General features: G+C 36.0%; 2 protein-coding genes across 4 annotated transcripts; one reads left to right on the top strand and one right to left on the bottom strand.

The window, feature by feature from the left end:
* Window positions 1-770: 770 nt before the first annotated feature.
* On the bottom strand, window positions 771-25,671 carry KLHL28 (kelch like family member 28). 3 transcript variants are annotated; one of them, XM_057723654.1, is made up of 5 exons: window positions 25,313-25,671; window positions 7,183-8,081; window positions 4,458-4,901; window positions 2,262-2,470; window positions 771-1,130 (listed from the first exon to the last, which is right to left on the bottom strand). In XM_057723654.1, the coding sequence occupies exons 2-5, from the start codon at window positions 8,079-8,081 to the stop codon at window positions 967-969; spliced, it is 1,716 nt and encodes a 571-aa protein (XP_057579637.1). In that variant the 5' UTR covers window positions 25,313-25,671; the 3' UTR covers window positions 771-966. The 3 variants fall into 3 exon arrangements, with proteins under 3 accessions (XP_057579637.1, XP_057579638.1, XP_057579639.1); XM_057723655.1 differs by lacking the exon at window positions 25,313-25,671 and adding an exon at window positions 25,140-25,278; XM_057723656.1 differs by lacking the exon at window positions 25,313-25,671 and adding an exon at window positions 13,512-13,536.
* LOC130845863 (60S ribosomal protein L22-like) lies at window positions 10,705-11,155 on the top strand. Its single transcript, XM_057723657.1, has one exon. It carries the CDS (start codon window positions 10,719-10,721, stop codon window positions 11,103-11,105), a length of 387 nt encoding a protein of 128 aa, XP_057579640.1. The 5' UTR covers window positions 10,705-10,718; the 3' UTR covers window positions 11,106-11,155.
* Window positions 25,672-25,676: the final 5 nt, after the last annotated feature.

The following is a 25,676-nucleotide window of genomic DNA, read 5'->3' on the forward strand; positions in this document are numbered from 1 at the left end:
CATCCAAAAGAACACTGTTATAGCCTTGTTATAGATCCTACAGTTAGCACCATTTTTATATCTGAACACTTTGAAAAAGCAAACAAAAGTCTTAAAAAAACTAAAATTATTGTAAGGATATATGAAAAAACTCAATGTGCACTAAGGGTGGTACTAAACATTTGTCAAATATTTACATCAACACTGGGAAGCCTGCTGTACTACTAAAAAAAATTGAAACTGATATGCTTAACTCTTTCTATCCATGCTTAGCATAGCATAGATGGTTAACTAAATTCATCCAGCATTAACCTGCTCACACAGAAAAGGCATACACAGTAAATATTTGATTGCTTAAAATAGGACCCGAAATCATAACAGTAAATGCATTTATCTTGCAAACTTATTACATCCCCAGCCCTAAAGCCATTTAGCAGGAAGAATATCCCGGTGAGTCACTATGGCATGTGATTTACAATCCTTAAAAGTACCAGAAAAAAAAGCAGCCCTTTGTTTGTTTACAATGTGAAGCATATGAATTTATATCCAACAGATAGTATCAGCACTGTCTAGTCACTCAGTATACTCCAGCATCTAAGCATCTCTCATCCTGATAAATCATGGTGCACAACAAGGAGGAGGAAGAAAGCTAATTTTTTTTTAAAAAGCAGCAAGGTTTTCTCCACATGTACACTTATGAACATAAAACTATCCTATCCCAGTATTAAAAAAAAAAAAGTGCACAATTCAGTCAGCAAGATCTTTCCGTTTTTTTTTTTTCTTTTCTTTTCTTGGATTAGTGATTCACTGTATAATCAAGAGCAACCAAAGCTATTTGTCAGTTCAAAGTATCCAAAAAAACTTTTGAGTCTTCATGCCATTTCAAGTTAAAAAGAAAGCAATGCAGCTTTTGGGCTTCAGAAAATTGGGCATCCTTTCATGCGGCTCGCAGTTCAGTACTACGCTATTTCCACAGGTCCGCACTTGTCAAAGTGCAGTTAATCCAAAATTGCAGCGACAGTATATCATGCCAGCTGAATCCAGCCACGTGTCTGAGATAGGGTCATATTTCTGCACGGTATTCAGATAGGAAGACCCTGAGTGACCACCCACTACATAAAGGTAATTATCAATTACTGCAGCACCAACTCCTAGGAAAGGTGGGTAAAAATAGAGGAAAAGATATGTTAACCACGAAGCAGACGTCACACGGAAATTTGTATTTAAATGTTTTCTTAAAATACATTACATTTCAATAATTATACAAGCAATATAGCGATATGCATTTACTGGAAAAAAATCCCTTACTATAAAAGTAAGAGCTGAAGTCCTCCCTCCTCTCTCCTCCCCAATCTTACTCTCCCTCTCCACCACAATTAAATATTATTAAGAATGTAGTATATATTTTTCCATATGCTTTCTTCTCAATTTATATTTTTCAAAAAATCATTCATTTTTATTTTCAGATATGTTAAGATTGTAAATATATATTGAACTATATAACTTATGCTTTAAAAATTCTACTTTATAGATATATATACTTCTAAAAAGAACAAGGCTATCCAAATATTTTACCTTTTCATTGCTTTATGGCTTTCCCTCTCAATGGTCACAGAAACTAATTATACTAAACAACTAAAATAGTCCATTCCATTTTGTTCTATTTCCTTTGCAGGTTTTTTCAGGAGTTTCTTTAATCATAAATGCAAGGAATACTCCTAAAGCATTTCCAACAATAACTTAAAACCTTCCTTTTAAAATAATGTGATTTGAGTTTGGGTTTAAGGATGTCTTCTCTTCCACAAAGGTGTATTTGTTTTTCTTTAGGAAACCTGAAATCTAACCCTTTCTGATTCAACTATAACTATACCCCTTAAGAAGAAAACATTTGAAAGTAACATATAGACTGCTGATGTACCATAAAAACCAAAATAGAACACTTCACGGATTCTGTGTGTGTGTGTGTGTGTGTAATTCATAAAACAATGACATTTGTTACATGGACAACACAAAGAGCTTCTACAAGATACTTTCTATTATCAGCATTTCTCGTGATGTGTTGTAAAAGTTTAAAAAATAACAATGTGCACATCGCCATATTAAAATCACAGTAAAGAAATCTATATAGTTTTGCCTAATTAAGTTGTCAGTCACGTTTATCACAAAAAAGTTTTTTCTGGACAAGTAATACTCTTACTGTTGTATCCCCCAAATCTTCTATTTCAAGAACATCACTATAAAAAATTGTCCTATATATTTAGAAATTGGTACATTATTATTACCTGTTCTGGGTTCTTTCATTGGTCTACACACAGTCCACTGATTTTGATGAGGGTCATATCTTTCAATGCTCGACAAATGTGAAACACCATTATGTCCACCCACCACAAAAATAAAGCCTAGCATGACACCCACACCAAAGTGAATCCTTTTATCTGCCATAGATGCAACCATCTCCCAGGAGTCCTTACTTGGGTCATAACGCTCCACACTGCAAATATTCACAAAAGAAAGAATTAATTCACATATCCTTTGTGTCACTAACGCAACTAAAACCCACCAGAGTTTTAAAAGTGCAAATGGACAGATATAAAACAAGAGTAGTTTGTCCCAAATGTTTAGATTTTGCGGATAAAATCGCAGGGATAAAAGCTTACCTTGTAGACTGGTGCAATAATAGCCATCTCCTACTCTATTATATTGTACAAGCAGTAAGGTGTATTAAGGGCACAGAGCATTTGAAGTCAGAACATCTGGGTTCAAGTACTAATAATGCATACCTAGAGCTAAAGAAACTCTAGACCTACCACTCTGGATTTGTGTGATCCTGGATAAGTCATTTCCTCTCACCTGTAAACATGGGGATAATATAACCTCAAGGATTCATGTAAGAATAAAGTCCAGTGAGTATGCATGTGAAAGGACTTTGAAAATCACAAACTGTGTATAGACGGTTCCTAAAGATACTAAAGATCTTCCACACAGCTAAGGAAAAGGGAAGACGAAGAGAAGGAAGGAAGAGGAACTTTTTTCTTTTACGTGAATTTATGGTGACTTACTTACTGCAATGCAAAACTGCATATTTCATAACAAACTGATTAATCAGAATAATCTCAGAGTAATTTAGAAGAAATCATGGATTTAAATAAAGTCTGTATTCCAGAGAATTCTTGGCATTTCCAAGCTGCATTATGGAAATCCAAATCAAATCAGAATTTCCAAAAAAGCTTCCCTGAAAAATGCCAGAAGGCCTTTGAGCATACACTTTGCCCTGAAGGGGTGCAAAGGCAAGTTGGTTGAGCCTGTTCTCATCCTAACTTCTCAAGAAAGCCGAAAGCATTTGAGAGTCAGTAACATAATTCCAGAGTTCAGAATAGGGACTAGACTGCAGACTAGACCAGAAGCCTAAACTATAACTATTTCTGAAAGGACTCCAGGATAAAAAGCGTTACAGCAAAATCATTAGACAAGAAGAATCCAGTGAAAAACTGTAACAAGAATTTAAACTTCAAGAGCATTATCTCAGATTTAAAGTACCTTTTATCTTAGGAATTTCTGCCAGCAGCTCTTTAAAAAATATAAATGCATGTCTGGGCCCCAACTACTTTTCCTTCAACTAACGGAGCGATAAAAAGGGGGAAAAATTTAGCCTACACAGAAATAAAAATTTATAGATGAAATGCTGTTGTGTCATTACTTTCTCAGTTTGTTAACAAACCACCACATACTCTTTCATTAAAATGCTCACAATAAATAAAATACACGCCACTAGTAGAGATAAAATACTAGTAGAGATAAAAATCTTTGAAACATCGACTTTCTACAACGGTTCAGAATTATGATGAATTTTCCACATAAGCAGTCACTTTATGCTTTTATTTTTCTCACATATATATTTCTCCTTTATTCAGAGAATACTACAAAATACAGAAATCTCACATTTAAATTTCAACACAGCTCAGATACATAATGATACATGTGTGATTATAGAATAAGAATCCAGAAAGGAATATTTAAATAAGGCTTATAATTTATGATGTGTTATGATATTGGGTAAGAATATAGAAATTACATTTTTCACTTTTTATTCCATTAAACAATGTAATAACAGATCATTCATACACACACACACACACACACACATTTACAAATACACACACACCACCCAGAATCTAAAGTTATCTAACCATTTTACTTTCAGATTTCTGAATTTTAAAATCTAGTCCATTTATACTGAATGAATGAATGCAAAATTTAATAACAGGGATTTGATTTTTAGGCTGGTAATAAATCCTCATGTAAAACAGTTACAACTATACTTGTGGAGCAGATTAAGCTTCCCCAATGCCTATCAGTATTACTTTAAAAATTAAAAAGGGAAGTTCATTCATATACACAAATTGTTTAAAATCCAGAAATCACTGTTAATGATACTTTTAAACATCTACAAGCATATACAACTTGATTAAGTTAAATACCTGTTCATGTGGGCAGGACCATACCCACCAATGGCATATATCATTCCATCCAACACAGCTGCAGCAAAACAACTTCTTGTTGTAGTCATTGGTGCCACAGGTTGCCATTTTCTTACTTTGGGAATATACTTCTCTACAGATCGTAAATAAGATTGTCCATCATAACCACCTAAAGCATATAGTTCTCCTGTAAGTACCACTACTCCCAGGGTACTTCGGCTCTCGTTCATTCTCTCGAGAGAAGTCCAGGTATTTGTGTCAGGATTCCAGCATTCTACTGAATTTTCATGTTTTCTGATAGTGATGCCAGGACGCACGTTAGTTTCAATACCACCTATAACATACACTTTTTGGTCTAAGACACATATTCCAAATTCATAGCGAGGAATGTTTAGGGGTGCCAAACCAATCCAAGAGTCATTCTGAGGAAAGTACATCTCCACACTAAAGAATAAGCAGAAAAAATTAAATTTCAAACATCAACATGGCCCATAAACAGTACCTGGCAAAACTGAAGATACTCATATGCTCTGACATGGCAATTTCATTCCTGTGTATCTTCTCTACTGAATGCCTAGTACAGCGAGTTTTGCAAAAGGACACAAATAGAGAAATGCTTACAGCAGCACAACACAACCATCTATCAAAAGGAGAATGGGTAAATAAGATGCGGTGTTATCCTTATTCACCCTATGACTAAGCAATTCCATTCCTAGATATGCACCCAAGAGAAATGCACATGTATGACACGTACAACAATGTTCACAGTAGCATTACTGCTAATAGTCACAAACTAGAAACAATCCAAATTTTCCATCAACCATAAAATGGATAAGTAAACTGTGTGTATCATATAAGAAAGTACTATATACAGCAATGAAAATGAACAAACTACAACTACATGTAACAGTGATGCATCTTACACATATAATATTGAGGGAAAGAAGCCAAATTCAAAAGAATATATTCAGTATAATCTCATTTCTATCAAGTTCAAAAACATCTCTAATCTCTAGATTAGAAATGAGGATAGTGGTTACCTTTGGGGAGGACAGGGAGGGACCTTAAGGGTGGTTTCTGGGTGTTGGGTGTATTCTTTTTCTTGAAATGGTCTGTAATGTTTGCTTTGTGATAGTTCATTGACCTGTACACTTGGGATTTGTGGACTTTTCTGTATATGTGAAACATTCCAATTAATTTCTACAGTTATCATACTCATCGTAGAAAGAAAATGCTGTATTTTGCCCAGCTACTATAATGCCATATACCAATGAAACGAAATGAACTATTTCCTCATGCAATCTCAATTTCAAAAACTTACTGCTCAATGACAAAACACATCTCTGAAGAATATATATGGTACTACGGTACTACATAAAAATATGTAGTACCGTAGTACCTAACTATATACCGGGGCAAACATAATATGTAGCAAAATTACAACAAAAGGAAAGGCATAATACATTAAAAATTCAGAATAGTGGTTACTTCTGGGGGAGAGAAGGCGATGGCATCAAGGAGGGGCACAAGGGAACTTTAAGGGTATTGTTAGCCCAATCTCAACAATACTAGTTTTAGACCACAATGCACACTGAGACTTTTTAAAAGATAAAGAACATATCAACTAACACTGATACAGCCTCAACAGTTTCCTCCAATTGGAGGAAAGAAATGCAATCCACCAAATGTTTGGAAATATTTTAGAATATTAAATATTCTAATATTTATCCTAATATTTAGAATATTAAATATTAAAGAAATGTATTAAACACAAAAGTTCTCATTAAGCAATCCCATGTAAGGGAAAAGTAAAGGTAACACCCAGGTATCTTTTCAAAGTATAAAAGTTACTTGTACAACACAACACTGTTAATCAACTACACTCATATAAAATAGAAATTAAACAAACAAAAACAAACAAGTGAAAAAAGTTACTTGTAGAACGCTCTAAATCAATGATGGCTATGGGCCAAATTCAGCTCACCAGCTACTTTTGTAAATACAGTTTTATTGGAACCCAGCCACGCTCATTTGTCTCTGCATTGTCTATGGCTGCTCTTGCACTACCATGGCACACTTGGGTAGTTACAACAGAGACCATATGGTCACAAAGTTTAAAATATTTACTATTTGGCTCTTTACAGAAAAAGTCTGACAACTCCTCCTCTAAGTTATAAGAAAAGAAGGCACTTTCTACTATTGTTGTTAAAAAAATATTTATGCTGAAGAAAATAAATTGCATGTAAAGTCCATGATTTATATCAGTACCCTATTTTTTATTTCCTTGGTGGTTATTCTGATTAATTGTATTCATTCAAACACATTCTTGTCCCAGTCTGCCCTCATCACAGATGGCTAGCTTTCCTCTTTAGCACCTTCTGATATAGCTAGCAATAAATCCCTTCTGACCTGCTCTGACTCAAATAAAGATGTAAATGATTTCGCAAAGGAAAAAAAGGCATAAAATGGAAGAAAAGTTCACGAGCAACAAGGATGGATAAAATTTGTGCACTGGGAGGAAGGAAGGGTGGTAATAACTGAGAGTGTTGTAGAGAATGGATGACAACGTGATTAAAACAATCAGATAAGTGATTTCGGAAGAAGAGAAAAAGTAAAAAGAAGCAAATAAACAGGAAAAGCAAACTATTTTAAAAACATAAAAAACTGGCAAATTTTAAGAGTATAAAATCTATTAGCATTAATCCTTTAAAAGCCTTCTATTTACCTATCCAAACAGGCAAACAGTCCAGATTTTCCTCCTACTGCACAAAGTACTTTGGGAGCACAGCGAGGTCGTGTCATCAAGACTGTCTGATGAGAGAGTCTGTGTTCAGGCATAAAGTGGTACTTCAGAGCTTCATTCAAAAGATGTTTACAAGTGCGGTCATCACGAATAAGATGATTTGCTTCATATAATCTAGTGAGAAACTTAACACTCAGCAATGGTAATCGCACACTGTTAAGTAGCTGTGCTAAGTATTTCTGGCGTTCTTGGACATCATACTTGATCCAAGACTCAAGTGCATAAAAAACAGTCTCTTCAGTAGCTACATTCAAACAGTCATTGGAAACAATTTCATCCAAATCAGCATGCGTAAGCTCAAAAAACTCCTCAGTCTGGCAAACAGCTTCAAAATTCTGGCATATGTATTTAGTGGCTGCCAAATAAAGGTCATGACAACCATACGTCTCTGCAAAACGAGAAATTCCAATACAATTACCAGGATCAAGCTGGCTTTCAAGAAATGCACAACATTCTTTCAGGACAAGTTTTATCTGGAGTAGGTTTGCTGCTGGAAGGAGAGATTCAACTGTGTCCTGTGAAATAAAAACAGTCCCTGTATAGGCATACTCCACAATGGCCTGGAGGGCAGTTTCGTCAATGCACTGAAACTCAACCTCACTGTTCTCTTTTTCGGAAAGGTTTCCAGTGAACATAGCTTTGAAATACGGGCTGATGCTGGCAAGTACCACTTTGTGAGCGTGGATTTTAACATCACCTACTCGAAGAATGATGTCACAGAGTTCGTGATGTTGACGAAGAAGATTCAAGCCCTGTAGAAGTTGTTCAGAATGTAAGTGGGTTAAGTTAGCAAGCATGTAGGTCGGGGATGTGTGGTCCATCTACAGAAAAACAAAAAGCATGAAGAGTTATTTCAAAATAATCTTGCAAATGATTCCTTTTTCAAGTAGCGCAAAATAAATGAGATTGGTTGTTTATCTGCATGTTTGTTGGTTTTTAAATACTAAATACTAGACAGAGGCATTTAGAGTTAGAAGGGATGTTAATCATTCAACTCCTTTATCATAGATACTAAACACACTTTACTTCTGGAAGATGAAAAAGAATAAAAGTAGGAGAGAAGAAAAGAGGAAGAAAAAAAGAAGAAAAAGCGAGAGGCAATAAGGACTGGGGTAGGCTGAATAATTGCTCCCCCAGAAGACATCCCCAACCTAATCCCTGGGTCTTTCATATGGGAGGAAAAAAAAAAAGACTGTACAGATACGACTGAGGATTTTGAGATGGGGAGATTATCCTGGGTTATCTAGTTGGGCCCTAAGTGCAATCACATGTACCTTATAAGAAGGCAGAAGGAGATTCGACACAGACAGAAGAGAAGGTAATCTGACCCCAGAGGCAGAAACTGGAGTGATGTAGCACTGGCAGCCACTGGAAGCCGGAAGAGGTGAGTAACACAGTCTCCCCTAGAACCTCTAGAGGGCGCACAGCCCCGCCAAAACCTTAATTTCAGCCCACTGATGATACTATCAGACTTTTGGCCTTTGTAACTGTGAGAAAATAAAGTTCTGTTATTTTAAGCAACTGAGTCTGTGGTAATTTGTTATAGCATCCATAAGAAATTAATTCTTGGGTACTTCAGAATGGCTCATAGCAGCTGCTTAGAATAGATGAAAGGAACATAAGACAATATGAAGTTTCTTTCCTGCCTCATTTTATACCTCAAACACAAGTTATGGGGGTAATTTTAAAAAGCAGAAGATTTGGTTCCTATTTTAAAAGTATTATCAAATAAATTTTAAAATTCTGAACATTATTAAATATAAATGTTGGTAGGACTGGGAGAGTATAGCACTTCATTCCTGTGCATTTTTAAGTGGGAACAGCCAAATATTAAAACTTTTATCTTCATTAAGAAGGTCATCATATCACACTTGTTTCATGTGAATTTTATGTCTGTTAACAAATTTTGTTAACATGACCACAGTACAGCTGGTATCACCAACCTTCACTTTTTATATCTCCAACTAATCCTGTACACATCTAACAATAATTCTCAATTAGGGCACAGACAAGTCTCAAGAAACCTGCTGGTCTTCCAGCAGGTACTTTACTCCAGAACAACATATTGGTAAGAAAACAGCAACTAGAAGGCACATGTTTAGATGCAGATCTGCTCTTTTTACTTACTATAGTGTTGACCCCTTAAACTTAACTTCTTTTGGCCTCAGTTTAATGGAAAAAGTTAACACGTAGATTGAAAAGAGAAAAATGAACAACAGGAAAGACAAGTAGATATAGAAAATAAGTGATGGGATTAAGAAAGCAGTCTTAGCTACTTTACATTGTTAACTTCACCTTACCTTCATTTTCCTTTTCTGTGAAGTGAGATCATAATAATTTCTGAACTATATATATCTCACAAGGTTTTTGAGGATCAAATTAGATAATGCACATGAAAACACAACAAACTCTAAGCGTTATGAGTACAGGCTACTACAGAAATGTAACAATATCAGCAAAGAACAGGGACCTTGGAAATAGGAGACAATAAGCTTAGTCCTAACTGGCTCACATACTGCTAAATGGAATTGGTACATATCTTTAATCTAATTTTTTCATCCATAAAATAAGGAAACCTCCCACCTACCTCAAAAGGTTACATGAAAATGGTTTTGCAAAGTTTAAAATTCCATACAACTTGAAGTGCTATGAATATAAGCACTTAAGTCTCATTCTCAGGATTCCCACTTTCACTAGCTCCTATTCTTTCCATAATGATCTTTCACTCCAATAAAGCTCATGTAATTACTATAGCTCTATATAAATATCTTCTTACCATTTGCCAGATTTTGTCTATAAACCTTCTCCTCTCTCTCCCATCTTCTTTTCATCCAATTCAAATTTTCAAAAGGCTGGGTCAAAATTAACTTCATCTGAAAGTCTATAAACATTTAAGTACTCAATTCCTTTACATGCAATTAATTTAAAGTGCTGTTTTGTGAAACACCCCTTTCAACTCTCATTTGTCTGATTCAACAAGGAGAAGTTATTCACAACGAAAAGTGAAAAACAAACAGGGAAGGTGAATGACACAGAAAATAAGAGAAGGAATTGAAAAAGGACACCTAGCGAATGCAATGAGACAAGAAAGGGAAATAAAAGGCATATTGATTAGAAAGGACGAAACAAAACTGTCTTTGCTGGAAGATGACATGATTGTCTACGTAGAAAATCCAAAACAATTAAAAAAAGAAAAACACCCCGAGACACTGGAACTAATAAGAAATTATAGAAAGTTTGCAAGATACAAGGTTAATATACAAAATCCAATCAATTTTCTATAAATCAGCAACAAACAAGTGGAATTTGAAACTTCAAACATACAACCATTTACACTGACACCTAAAAACTGAAATACTTAGAAATAAATCTAACAAAATATGTACAAGATCTATATGAGGAAAACTATAAAATTCTAATAAAAGAAATCAAAGAGCTTTTCTGCCTCCTCCGCCGCCATGGCTCCTGTGAAAAAGCTTGTGGCTAAGGGGGGCAAAAAAAAGAAGCAGCTCCTGAAGTTTACTCTTGACTGTACCCATCCTGTGGAAGATGGAATCATGGATGCTGCCAACTTTGAGCAGTTTCTACAGGAGAGAATCAAAGTGAATGGAAAAGCTGGGAATCTCGGAGGAGGCGTTGTAACAATTGAAAGAAGCAAGAGTAAGATCACTGTAACTTCCGATGTTCCCTTTTCCAAAAGGTATTTGAAATATCTCACCAAAAAATATTTGAAGAAGAATAATCTACGTGATTGGTTACGCGTAGTTGCTAACAGCAAGGAAAGTTATGAATTGCGCTACTTCCAGATTAACCAAGATGAAGAAGAGGAAGAAGACGAGGATTAGACCTGGTTATCTGGGGTGTTTTATATCACTTCTTAAATAAAATTTAGGAAACAAAAAAAAAAAAAAAGAAATTAAAGAACTAAATAAATGGAGAGAGATTCCATATTCATAAATAAGACGACAACGTTATCAAGATGTCAGTTCTTCCTGACTTGCACTACAGCAGTTTATTTTGTGGATATTGCAAACTGATTCTCAAGTTTTTACAGGGAGGCAAAAGACCCAGAACAGCCAACTCAATACTGAAAAAGAAGAGGGCTGAATGACCAACACCACCCAACGTCAAGCGTTATTATAAAGCTATAGTAGCCAAGACAGTGCGGTACTGGTGAAAGCACAGACAAATAGACCTGTGGAACAGAAGAGAGTGCCTAGAAATAGACCCACATAAACACAGTCCACTGATCTTTAACAAAGCAGGAAAGGCAATATGATGGAAAAGAGATGGTCTTTTCAACAAATGGTGCTGGAACGGACACGCACAAGTGAAAAGATGAATCGAGACAGACTCTATTAACATCCTTTACAAAAATTAACTCAAAATGGATCACAGGTCTAAATGTAAAATGCAAAACCATAAAACACTTAGAAGATAACACAGGAGTAAACTCTAGATGACCGTGGGTATGGCAATGATTTTTTTAGATACGACACCAAAGGCACAATCCAAACAATAAAGAATAAGTTGGATGTTTTTATTAAAACAAACAAACAAAACAAACAAACAAAACCCACATAGAAATTTCTACTTTGGAAAAAACTATGCCAAGAGAACGAGAAGAGAAGACAAGACAAGCCACACACTGGGAGAAAATATCTGCAAAAAAACACAACTTGATAAAGAACTGTCATTCAAAATAAACAAAGAACTTTTAAAATTAAACAATAAGAAAAGTAACAATCTGATTAAAAAATGGATTAAAGACCTTAACAGACATCCCACCAGAGAAGATACAGATGGTAAGTAAGCAGATTAAAAGATGTTCAAGATCATGTGTCATCAGGGACCTGCATGTTGAAAACAACAATGAAACACTACCACACACCTATTAGAATGCTCAAAATCCAGAACATTGAGAACCAAAAGCTGGACAGAATGTGGGGCAAAAGGAACCCTCACTCATGGCTGGTGTAAATGTAAAATCGTACAGCCACTTTGAAAAGCACCTTGTTAGCTTCTTATAAAACGAAACATACTTTTACCATACAACCCTGCAACTGTCTCCCTTAGTATTTACCCAAATGGATCGAAAACTTATGTCCACACAAAAACCTGTACACGGATGTTTAGAGCAGCTTTTTTCTGAAGTGCCAACACTTGGAAGCAACCAAGATGTCCTTCAGTAGGTGAACGGATAAATACAACAAGACGATGAAATATCATTCAGTGCTAAGAGAAATGAGCTGTCAATCTATGAAAAGACATGGAGAAAATGCCTTACCAAGTAAAAGAAGCCAATCTAAAAAGGCTAGATACTGCAAGCTTCCAGTTGTATGACATTTTGGAAAAGGCAAAACTATGGAGACAGTAAAAATATCAATGGTTGCTAGGAGTTAAGGGTGAGGGAGGATGAACAGGCAAAGCACTGAGGATCTTTAGGGTAGTGAAATTACTCTATATGATACTATAATGGTAGATATGTATCATTATATATTTGTCCTAACCCACAGAATATACAACACCAAGAGTGAACCTGAAGATAAATTATGGACTTGGGTGATAATGATGTGTCAGTATAAGTTCATCAACTGTAACAAATGCACTACCGTGGTGGGGGACATTGATAATGGGGGAAGGTATGCATGTGCGGGAAGGGTATACACAGGAAACACCTATACCTTCCTCTAAATTTTGCTGTGAACCTAAAACTGCTCTAAAAAAATAAAGTCTTTTAAAAAGTAAATTAAGAGAAAAAAAAGAGACCTAGCTACTTTATAAATTCACATCTCTCCCAGACCAAACAATTATGTTCCAAGATATTTAAAAGAACCTGTGAATGAGATCACTGAATCACTGCCAGTGCCACAAGAGTGGAGACTATTTTCAAAAATAAGAGTGTAATTTCTACTAACGTTCTGGTAAGGTTAATGTTAATTTCAGATAACACTCTGAAACAAATTATTAAAGGTTTGATTTGTGAACACTCAGAAGAGGATGTAGTGATCTCTAAGACTAGGATGGATGAGTTAACAAGATATGTCACAGATTAATCTTTTTTTTGATGTATTAAGAAGACTTGCAGATCAGAAGAATATACAATGCTTACTAGAGATTTGTAAAGATTTTTATAATGCTTTTATGATTTTGAGAACAAAACCAAAAAATGTAACCTAGTTCAGTTAGCTAAATTAGCAAGTGGCTGGACAATTACACCAGAGTATACCACTTAAAGGAATGAGGTCTACCTGGAGGTTTCTGAGGGTATACCACAAGGCCAAGATGAAGATACTGCAGGCAGGCTCTTCAGCATTGCAGACGATATGAAGCTGTAGAGGACAGCAAATATATCAGCTAACAAAACATAGATCCAAAAAGACCTGACATCTAACAAGAAGAAATTTAAAAGGGATGAATGCTAAGATTCTATAGTGGATTCCAAAACAAGTATACACGTACAGAAAAAGAGAGAAAAGAATCATCCTTAGGATGTGTTTAAAGGGTTTACAGATTTAATAGTTTGGCACACTAATCTTATGGAGGTTTAAGGTGCATTAGTAGAACTATAATGTACAGAAATAGAGAGGAGACATTCCACTTGGCTCTGCAAAGGTCAGACCACATCTGGAATACAGATTTGGAGTACCATCCTTTAAAAGAGATCTAAACAAAGTAAAACACCTGATGAAGAGAAGAAATTCAAGACATGTCTTAGGGGTTTTGAATACAAAAAAAAAAAAAAGGAAACCTGAGAGTTGTGTGAAAAACCAAAGGGTGAAAGTTACTTAGTAATAATACAATAACATAGGATTGTTTTGAGGATTAAATGCGTTAATACATATAAAGTGCTTAGAATAGTGCCTATCACTTAGGAAGCTTGTAATAAATATTATTTATTAATGTCATCTTATTACTAGCAATTTTTTTTTACGTTGTTTGCTTAAGAGGTATTCTACTGTCTATGTTGTACCATCTCTTACTACTGGGTAAGAAATCTACTTTGTACCACTGACATCTTGGACCATACGAAGTACTGAAGAATTGTTGATTTGCAAATCAAGTTAATGAGCTATCGGTTAGATTCATTTTTAGTATAAATAGAAATCATATAGTAATAGATCTGTATACAAACTAATTTTTGCATATCCAATTCAAGACTGGTGAATTACTGTTAACATGATATGAAAGCATAATACAATATTGATTTGTAAACATATATACACACACATATGTACACATGCAACATAAAATCGCATATATCTGTGTGTATATATGACCCATAACCAGATATGCAGGATAATATAATTTGAAGAGACTGGGCTCTGGAATCAGGTTCCTAGGGTTACAATATTGTCTCTACTATTTAATAGCTATGTGATCTTGGGAAAGTGATCTTAAAGTCTCAGTTTTCTCATCTGTAAAGCACCGACAAAATGGTACATATGGCACTCGATAATTGTTAGGTGCTATTTATTATTATCTTCCTTAAGAAGACTCAGTTTTTGCCAGCTAAACCCACGTGACTCCCTTCCATGCTCACCAAAAATGGAACAAAGCTGACTTACTGTCAAATGAATAAACACAAACAGGGAAAGGCTAAAACCAGACTAATTTGACCAGAAAAGATGCAGTGAGCCACTTTTAAATTTAGACAGTTTATTACTTACAGATAGTAAAAGAAGACTAAGCTCCTTGGGTCCTTGTCCCACATACCAAAATGGAAACAGAAACAAAAGGGGCTGGATGGCAGCAACACAAGGTGTGAAGAACCCAAACTATGGCAGCAGCAGTTTCATATTCTGGACCTCTATTCTGTGGGGCAGTGGGACATCAAAGTCCCATACCTCACCTCACCAGGGAGGTAGAGAAACTGTCTCATGGCACTCCCAGGGGTGACAGAGAGGCAGGTGGGAGATGGCCTTGTAGCAGCTCCTTAGAGACCACCCATCCTCTTGTGTTCCAGGAGAATCACAAGGTGTTCCAAGACTCAGATAAGCTTCAGTACCACAGTCCAAGCTTTTGCCTGTGTGGACACATGCAAGGTCACCAGAATGCCATGATGAAGCTGCATCCCTACACTTATACCCTCTATAGTATCTCTCCTTCATTTCACTTTCCTATTTTCCTCCCAAATAATAAAAATGATCAAAGTTTTAAAAACCACTCAAAGGAAGGAAACTGGTAAAGATGACTTCATAAAAGAACACCCATACATATTTCTATCACTGTACTAGATTCAATCCCTTTAAGAAGTATTGAGAATAAAGTTTAAGAGATTATTATACTCTTAACGTATAACCGAAACAATCTGAACTAAGAACTTTAAAAGGGCAAGGTAAATATGAACTTAAAATGAATTACATTGGAGGTTTGCCATAACCTCATTATTAACATTTTATTTTTTTATTTTTATTAAATTTATTTATTTAATTGGCTGTGTTGGGTATTTTTTGTTGTGGGCAGGCTTTCTTTTTTAGTTGTGGTGAGTGGGGGCTACTCTTCGCTGTGGTGTGCAGGCTCCTCAATGCCGTGGCTTCTCTTGTTGCAGAGCACGGGCCCTAGGCACATGGGCTTCAGTAGTTGCAGCACAAGGGCTCAATAGTTGTGGCTCACGGGCTCTAAAGCACAGGCTCAATAGTTGTGGTGCACGGGCTTAGTTGCTCCACGGCATGTGGTATGTTCCTGGGACAGGGCTCAAACCTGTGTCCCCTGCATTGGCAGGCGGAATCTCAACCACTGTGCCATCTAGGAAGCCCCATTATTAACATTTTAAACTTGACTCCGTTTCTCTCTCAAGAAAACTGACTTAAGAAAAATTCACAGAACTTTAAAAAGAGAGAGCTTTAAAACAATGGTTCCCAAAATGTTTTCCTTGTACCAACAGCATCAGCATCACCCAGGACCTGCTAGAAATGCATATTCTAGAGCCCAACCACACATCTAAGGAATCAGAAACTAAGGAAGGGGCAGCAATCTGTGTTTTAAGAGTGCATTAGCATTCTCATGCATGCTAATGTTTGAGAATCGGTTAAAATATTTCCAGCACAAGTATAACCGCTTAAAAATTACGGCAAATTATAACTAACTCCTTGAAAATTACGAATTACAACTATGACTACACTTGGTTCTTAGTTATTTACCCATAAATGGCTAAAAATAACTCATGGAAGCAATAATTTCTAATCTTCAAAACCTAACCTTTGTCATTTTTACACTGACAGTTTCATTTATCTCAACAACAACCTTGTCCAGAATGAAGGACAAGTACAGTAGAAAACAGGAAAGAACAGTGAGTAAAAGTGTGAATTTCAGGCCCAGAGAGACGAATGGGTTCAACATTTGACTACTTAATAGACTCTGGGTAAATTACTTATTTTAAACTTGGACTTTCTCATTTGTAAACTTTGTTGTGGGTTAAACAGAATGTTTGGTTTGGAGAAACAAATCAATAGAGAAAAGTAGAAAATACAGAAACAGATAATCTAATATATGCAAATTTAGTTTATGATAAAGGCAGCATCTCAGAATCACCAAGGAAAAGAGGGACTTTTAAATAAACATGCTGGGATAACTGAATAGCCTTAGGAAAATACATAAAATTAGATCCCTTCCACATATCTATGCCATGATAAATTCCTAATGGATCAAAGGTATAAATGTAAAAAATGAAATCATATAAGTATTGGAATAAAATGGAGTGAATTCCTCTACAACTTGAGATAGGAGAACAGTTTCCTAACTACGGTACAAAACCCAGAGGCAGGGACTTCCCTGGTGGTCCAGTGGTTGAGAATCCACCTTTCAGTACAGGGGACACAACTAAGCCCGTGTGCCACTACTACTGAGCATGTGGGCCACAACGAGACAGCCCACGTGCTGCAACTCGAGAGCCCACACGCTCTGGAGCCCGAGCACCACAACTAGAGAGAAGCCCACGTACCGCAGTGAAGATCCTGAGTGCTGCAACTGGGAGCGACACAGCCATAAATAAATAAATACATGCATACATAAATAAATAATAAAAACAACCACCACCACCCAGAGGCAATAAGTGAAAAGAGAGATCAAATTAATTACATTAAAAAACTCTGAATAGCTAAAAAACATAAAGAAAAAATATACATCAGATTGAGAAAACTACTTACAGTATATATAAAAGATGTATCAGCAATTAATAAAACATTCCTAAAATACTCTAGCCCTGTAGAAAAAATAGGCTAAAGAAACGAACAGATGGTTAAAATATACAAATGGTTCTTAAGTATATGAAAAATCACTCAACTTCACTTGCAATCAAATGAATTAAAACTATATGGAGGGACTCCCCTAGTGGTGCAGTGGTTAAGAATCCGCCTGCCAATGCAGGGGACACAGGTTCAAGCCCTGGTCAGGGAAGATCCCACATGCTGCGGGGCAACAAAGCCCATGTGCCACAACTATTGAGCCTGTACCACAACTACTGAGACCATGTGCCACAACTACTGAAGTCTGCACGCCTAGAACTCGTGCTCTGCAACAAGAGAAAGCCTGCATGCAGCAACGAATACCCAACACAGCCAACTAATTAATTATTTAAAAAAAACTATATGGAGTTAATAATTCTCTTTCTCTCTCTTTTTTAAATTATTTAACTGGCTGTGTTGGGTCTTTGTTGCTGCACATGGGCTTTCTCTAGCTGTGAGGAGCCCAGGGGTAACTGACCAAGGGTTTTACAACAATTCTAATGCCCACCAGCAAAAGAATGGCTGAAAAAAACCTATGGCACATCCACACAATGGAATACTATGCAGCTGCGAATAGAAATGAGAAATCTCTGTATATACTACTCTGCAAGGTCTCCCTGATCCAAGCACGGAAGAGAAATGTGTGTACAGTATGTCACTATTTATCTAAGAAAGAGGAGGTGACAAGAGGAGGTTACAAATATATTTATATCCACTTTTTTTTAAGTAAATATAACATGGTATATTTTTTAAAAGATTACCTAATAGAGGAGGCAGAGAACAGAGTGGGGGGGATAGACACAGAAGCTAGACATCTTTGAATATATCCCATTTATAGATTTGACTTTGGAATTAGGGAAATATTTTACATAATTATAAAGCAAAATTAAACCTTAAAAACACAGTCCATAAGAAACTTATGAAAATAAGTTAATAAACTTAAGAAAATAAAAAGAAGCAAAGGAATCCAATGTTAATCTAGTTAGTAGCCTAACCATACCATTCCAAATAACTTTAAAACAGTAATTTGATAGTTCATCCCTAGTGGGGTACACCCTAAACAATTCTGCACCACTTTCAGTAATCACATTGTTGGTGAAGGTGTTATTTGTATTCTGAAAGTGCTCCTGTGCATTGCCACCATGCATAATTACGTGACATTTCTAATTCTATCATCCCTAGAGTCATTTGTGACCTGGGATTCTCAGTATGGGATAAAAGAAAGATGTAAGACTGAGACATTAAATATAAACCTTGTAGTCTGATTCTGAATTAAAAATATCAGAATAAATATGTATAGAAACATTATATATTAATATATATGTATATAACCTATGAAATACATGATATACAAATGTATAAAATGTATATATTATTAAGAAAAAAATTACATTCCCTAGCTCCGTCTACTGAAAAGGGCTAGAAATTATGATCCCAGTAGCAAAGAGCACTCCTAGCACAGATGCGGCCCCTAAATAATGTTTCCCTCCAAGGCAACAGAACTCTTTGGACAAATGGCTGATTCCAGACCTGAGGCAGAAAATGTAAAGATAAATTAGGAATCTTTACATACTAGACAGCAATAACGCTATCAATGACAACTAAGGTCATAAAAAACTTAGAAGCCAAACTGAACAGGCTCTCATTAGTCGAAGATGGGACAAACTGATCATCAATTACAGTAACTGCAATTGATTAAAACACAGCAGACATGCTTAAATCCACGAGCTCATAATGATAATAAAATTATGATAATTAAAAAAAATTGATCACCACTGGAGCATGCTAATGAATCAATTTATCTGAAGCCTAGCAAATAAAGGGAAAGACTCAAGCATTTATCATGCCTTTCCTATATTAACTGTACCACTGGGTTACCATATAGATGACAGTAAGTGTTTCTTTCTAAAAGTACTCCAGTTATTAAAGAAGGAATGAGAGAGTATCACCCTTTTTACAATCTTAATGAATACAGGTAGGCACTGATTATGAAGGGCTGCTAACATCACAAAAACAGAGACAACGAGACATCAGGGCCTTCTGATAGAAGATCATAATACCACCTATAACTATTTTTGCACACTCCTACCCACCCACCACACACACACCCCAAAATCAAACATGTAGTCAACAGACTAGATTCAACTATTTATTTATAAGAAATACAGAGAACAGAAAAAGCATGTTAAACTATAACAGAAGGATGCAATCAGCAACAAACATCCTCACTGTGAGAAATTTTATGGAATAAATAACCTAGATGCTTGAACAAATAAATGGAAAGAAATAGGACAAGAGTGAACCTACAGATTACTATAAACCTAAAAGACACATCAACCAAATACAACCCGTGATTCATACAAGTGCATACACACACATGTATAATACACAGACACACACACACAACATTTAGGGGACAACTGGAAATTTTGTACACTGTATTATTGATTATATTAACTAATCACTGTTATTCTTTGCTGTTGAACAGGGATATTGTAGTTTTTGTTTTCTTAAGAGTTTTTATCTTTTACAAACACAGACTGAAATATTGGTAGATAATATAACGTCAGGGATTGGCTTCAAATTAATATGGGATGAGGGAGTGGATGGAGACCGAGATGATGTCATGAGCTGATAACTGCTGAAGCTGGGTGACAGGTACATGAGGGTTCATTATATTATACTACATTTGCATGTTTATGAGATTTTGTACAGGGAAGAAGAAATTAAAAAAATATGGCACTAAACTTTGTATAAGACAGATGAAAAATCTTAAGTTCAGAGAGTTTAAATTAATTAAGATCACACAATTAGAAAGACATTATTGGGACTATAATGTTTTCTTAGCCTTAGAACAATGTTCTTTACATATTACATTAAAAAAATTACAATGCTGGGCTTCCTAGGTGGCGCAGTGGTTAAGAATCCGCCTGCCAATGCAGAGGTAACGGGTTCGATCCCAGCTCCAGGAAGATCCCACATGCCACGGAGCAACTAACCCCGTGTGCCAAAAAAAAAAAAAAAAAAAAAAAAAAAAAAAAAAAATTACAATGCTGATCTCTGTTGACCTCCTTAAAATATTTATTGAACCAACTTATAATTGTTGCTACTTGTGATAAGACTAAATTATTCTATGAAGAGCATTTAGAATATCTTTGATCGTCATAATGTACCAGCTACGGTTCTAAGCTTTTTTTTTTTTTGGTTTTCCTTTCATTTTGTTCTAAGCTTTTTACATGTATTAATTCCTTTCCTTCTCTGACTAACACCATGAGATAGGCACTGTTATCATTATTATTGCCATATAATAGACGAGGAAATCTGAGGCACAGAGAAATTAAGCCCAAGGCAAGACTTAAACCTTGACACTCTGTCTCCAGAGTTCTTAAATACTATGTTATACTACCTCACTTAAAAACTCATAATTTCTTAATCTTATTAAAGTTTTAGGGACTTTCCTGGTGGCGCAGTGGTTAAGAATCTGCCTGCTAATTCAGGGGACACGGGTTCAATCCTTGGTCCAGGAAGATCCCACATGCCACAGAGCAAGTACGCCTGTGTGCCACAACTACTGAGTCTGTATGCCGCAACTACTGAAGCCCAGGCACCCAGAGCCCGTGCTCTACAATAAGAGAAGCCACTGCAATGAGAAGCCCATGCACTGCAACAAAGAGTAACCCCACTCGCCGCAACTAGAGAAAGCCTGCACGCAGCAACGAAGACCAAACGCAGCCTTAAAAAAAAAAAAATCACATGAAAAATATTTTAAAAATAAAGTTTTATCTCAAACAAGAAACTAAAAAGGTGCAAACCAGAAACCCAAAAAGGCTAGATCATATACATATATATATATGTAATACACACACACACACACACACACTATGTAGATCAGATACAAGAATACATCAGGGGTTTAAAATAAAATAGAGATCCATGGAACAATTATTCTCTTCTGTTATTCACACAATTGATTCTTCTTCCCCCTCATCCCTGCCATACTTTTTTGTTTTTAATTTTGGTACCATAAAACAAATATGAGTACTCTAAATCCAGGTAACTGGATTGATTAGTCAAAATTAAATAAATGGTATCCATTTGAAAAGTTTTAAAAAGGTAATGGTATATTCACTTCTAATCACATTCTTATTACATAAATATCCACAATATAAAGGTAACATTAGATAAAATAAAACCAAACTTTCCATAGTCTACAGCAGCTTCACAATTTTAGATTCTGAAACCAAGCTAATAAAGGTCAAGTTGTGAGTTATTACACTTAATTGACACCTAAGCTACAAAATAGTGGTGCTGAAATCAGTTGGGAGACAATTATCTGCTACAATGAGAGCAAATAAATGGTGAAGAGAAATAAGAATTGTTTAAATTTCTTTCCCATAGTTCAACTCTCCTCACAGAAGAATTCAACTAATGATGGCATAATAATTTTAACAGTGAGCCTATGGAACAAGTTTGCATATTTTCCTTTTCTCTGAGATTGACTTTCATTATATCTGGAGAAACAAAAGTAAAATTAAAGCCTGTTATAATACGCATCATTATACCATAGATTCCAAAATAACACAGAAGAAAGCAAGTCCCCAAAGCCATTACTTTTATCCAGTAAAAGCTCTAGGTTACATAATTAACCCACCTACTGAAAAACTGGTTACAAAAAATGTGAAATTCTGTTAACTTAAACAGATTAGTGCTTAAAATACAACAAAAAAATTTTTTTTGTTTAAAAGTATAGTTTTGACTCAGAAACGCACAATGGATTTGGAACATAAACCTACGTAAATGAAATATAACACTGATACATATCAAGAAAATATGTTTAACCCCACATGTATAAAAAGAGGTTCATAATTTTTTAACCTTATTAAAGTTTTGATTCAAGAAACCAAAAAGGTCCAGAACGGAAATCCAAAGAAGAAAATTAAAAAACATATGATCAAATAATACATAATAGATGTGAATGATTAATGATGGAAAAATCTAATTTTATCCTACAGTTTCAACACTCTCCCCCGTCAAAACTTTTCCAAAGCTCTAAACAGATAGCTAAACTGACTAATTTGAGTAATTACTTTCTGATGCAAACACCTACAAAATGTGCTACAGTACAAATGTAGATGATGTAACCTCAAAAAATTGTTGTGAGGATTAAATGAGTTAATATTCACTAAGTACCCAGCGGAGTCTATGGCACACAGCAAATGCTCAAATAATAGTATAATTATAATTACTTGTTACTGTTAATAGCACCTTTCATTTGCATAGCATTTCTCCACAATAACTTCTTAAATTATATAAAATTCTTAGCAGTTTACAGAATTCACACTGATTTCCAATATTCCTGGATGTCTGTAAAATTTGAGTAAGAACAAGGAGAAAACTATAGTGGTTCATCCAACCAATTAATATTTTATTCTGAATGTAGAAATAAAGGATGTTTTCAGGGCAATTCTGTTTACCTTAATTAACTTCAGCTCAAAAAATTAAGGTATGTATCAGGAACATTCCTTAATTTAACTAAACAATCCGTTAATTTAACTAAATTTTCTTGAAATTATCTTTAAATTACTATTTTAACTTGCTTTGTCTCATTTTGCTATTTTCAATGTATTTTTAATTACTCCCTTTCAATTTTCAGAGGTGTACTATTAATACACTTAATAGTGTATTCCACTATTCTGGAATTTGATTTAAAAGTTTTTATTCTGTCTCCCCATATGGGTAAATATAAAAGGCTTTTCTAATCAGCACACAATTCCTAGAATTCCCTGGATTCCTAAAATTCAAGAATAAGATTTTTTAAAAATCTGCTTCGTAATAGACATAAACAGAATATACAATAAATGAATGAGATTTATTTTCCACAAAATAACCCTAAATGATAATTAGTAAGATATGGGATGCTGATAAGGTCCCATTTCCTAAATATTCACCATGGAGACTAATGCAGCTTCTGAGTCTTCATCAAGGAAATTAAAGGTAAAAGATATAAAATAGATTGCAATGTATAACATAGTGATCTACAGGGCCTTGAGAAAAGGGGTCAAAATGAAAAATCATCTTGCTTTGTTCCAAGAAAAAGGATATAACTAAGTATCTAAGTATTTAAGTATCCAAGCCCCTGGAAAAGTATTCTTTATAGAGAGGGGTAATTCTTAAGCGTCTATCATAATTTTGGTAATGATATATAATTCAGGACTTTCCAAGTTCATTTTCTTTGTTCCACGATTACCACACAACCTCCCGAGTTCCTGGATACAGGAAAGAGTGCACTGGATCTTCAACCTGAAAATTCTGATCACTGGAAAGGGTTATCTTCTATTCCAACATAAACTGGCATTCTAATGTGAACATTCTGATGTGTACATCATTCTTTTAGTTTAGTCTGAACTGAGTTCCTGAAGTCTGAGCATACGAGTAAAATATAAATCTGAACTTCTTACATTGGAAATACGAGAACTAGACATTCCTTCTCATTGACAACTGCTAAAATCATCTCTGGGTTTTCACTCTTTTGCCCTTACCCTGCCCCTAAAATTAAAAAGAAAAAAAAATTTTTTTTGGTCTACTGAAATATAGTTAAACCAAACTTAGGCAGATTCATTAAACACCAAAATGACTAATTAAAATCAAAGCAACAACCTAAAACTTAAACCAAATCAAAAGGATGCATGTTTATACAAGCTCCATTTACATTTACTGTACTCCTAAAAGAAAGGAAAAAAGAAAAAGAAACCTATAATAATCAAATTATGGTTTAAGACAACACCCAGAGTTATCTTTACACTTCCATTATCCAGCAAAATTATTTGTGAAGTGGTTTGGCATGCTAAGACAAAGTATTTAAGAGACGTCCCGTGTGGTACAGAATAGGGTAGGAACACTTGCATTTTAAGTGCATAAACTGGAGACTTCAAATGATAACAGACTTTTCTGTTGGGGTCATTCAAAAGCAACTGTATTATTCCTTCCCCAAAATATCTTCTTCCACACTCCAAAGAACTCAGCCTCACACCAGGCACTCCAGCTCTTTCATTGTTTCCGCTTCAGTTTAATTACAAAAAGGAAAAAAAAAAAGCTCACCAAATTCACAGTTCGCCTGAAACAAAGAAACGTCTACTCTTAGCTATAAATCTACAGGGCAGAATTCTCTTAGGACTGTGATGCCAGAACTTCAACCGCAACTGAAATTGTCTTTGCAACCTCGGTTTCCAGGAGACTGAAAGGCTGCAGGGACGCGGGAGGATCCTGCAGGGAGCTTGGGGATGCGGTGGGAACGGGAGGGGGGGAGGGGTGGGTCCCACAGAGGAACTGCATTAGAGTTTCAGAACCTGTAAGGGAGAGAAGCTTAGCTACAAGGAACAACAGATTTATCTCCAGATCAAGTACGTTTTCAAAGAGAACTTCAAGTGATGAGGATAAGGGAAGATAACACAAAACAATCAACCCTCCACGACCGGAGGGTAAGCGAAGTAGGAAAAGGGGGCTGCGGGGGGGGGGGGGGGGGAGGAGGGCGGGGAGAGTAAAGGCCCAAAATACCAGGATTTGAGGGATTAAAAAAAAAAAAAGGGACGTGAGCTCTGAGTTTGGCCTTGGTCCGGATCTCCCGTCCCGGCAGGAGGAAAGCATCGCACTTACTCAGGGCGGTGGACGGCAACGCGTTTACAGCGGTAACCAGCCCTGCACAAGAAGATGTCGCCTCTCTCCTGCTTGCTCCCCTTCATTTCTCTACATCTTACTCCAGCACCAGCGGCACTCGGGCAGAACTCTGCCAAAGCTTCCGCCGCAGAAGGACAGTAAAAGAAAAATACCTGAGTCCTACGAATCACGCCCGCAGCAACAGGAGGAGGGGCCGTGGACAATCGGAGCCCTGGCAAGATCCTCTCTCGCCTCTAGTCAAACCCCAATCCTTACGGGTGGGGCGGGGAACTTCCGCCCTGAGCGAGGAGAGCGTCACTTCCGCTTAATGCCTTCTCTCTTCCTCCCCTTCTCCGCTCCAGACACGCTCATTACGTTCGCTACGTTCGCAACGTTCTCACTTCCCTTTCCAGGAACCTTCCGCCTTGCCCGAACTTCTGACGTGGACTACATGACCCAGCATTCATCACGATAGATCGATTTCCGGGTCAAGGGGTCCGCGCTGGGTACATCACCATGGAAGCAATCGGTTTGGTC

The sequence above is a fragment of the Hippopotamus amphibius genome, chromosome 2, assembly GCF_030028045.1.
Source record: "Hippopotamus amphibius kiboko isolate mHipAmp2 chromosome 2, mHipAmp2.hap2, whole genome shotgun sequence".
NCBI classification, from domain to species: Eukaryota; Metazoa; Chordata; class Mammalia; order Artiodactyla; family Hippopotamidae; genus Hippopotamus; species Hippopotamus amphibius.

What these genes read in the sequence shown, in the direction of transcription:
- KLHL28 (XM_057723654.1), bottom strand. Translation starts at nt 8,081, where the DNA reads ATGGACCACACATCCCCGACCTACATGCTTGCTAACTTAACCCACTTA. An exon ending in GGTCCTGCCCACATGAACAG is followed by an intron (nt 2,471 to 4,457) that starts GTATTTAACTTA and finishes GAATATTTGCAG; the next exon opens with TGTGGAGCGTTATGACCCAA. An exon ending in AATGAAAGAACCCAGAACAG is followed by an intron (nt 1,131 to 2,261) that starts GTAATAATAATG and finishes CACCTTTCCTAG; the next exon opens with GAGTTGGTGCTGCAGTAATT.
- LOC130845863 (XM_057723657.1), top strand. Translation starts at nt 10,719, where the DNA reads ATGGCTCCTGTGAAAAAGCTTGTGGCTAAGGGGGGCAAAAAAAAGAAG.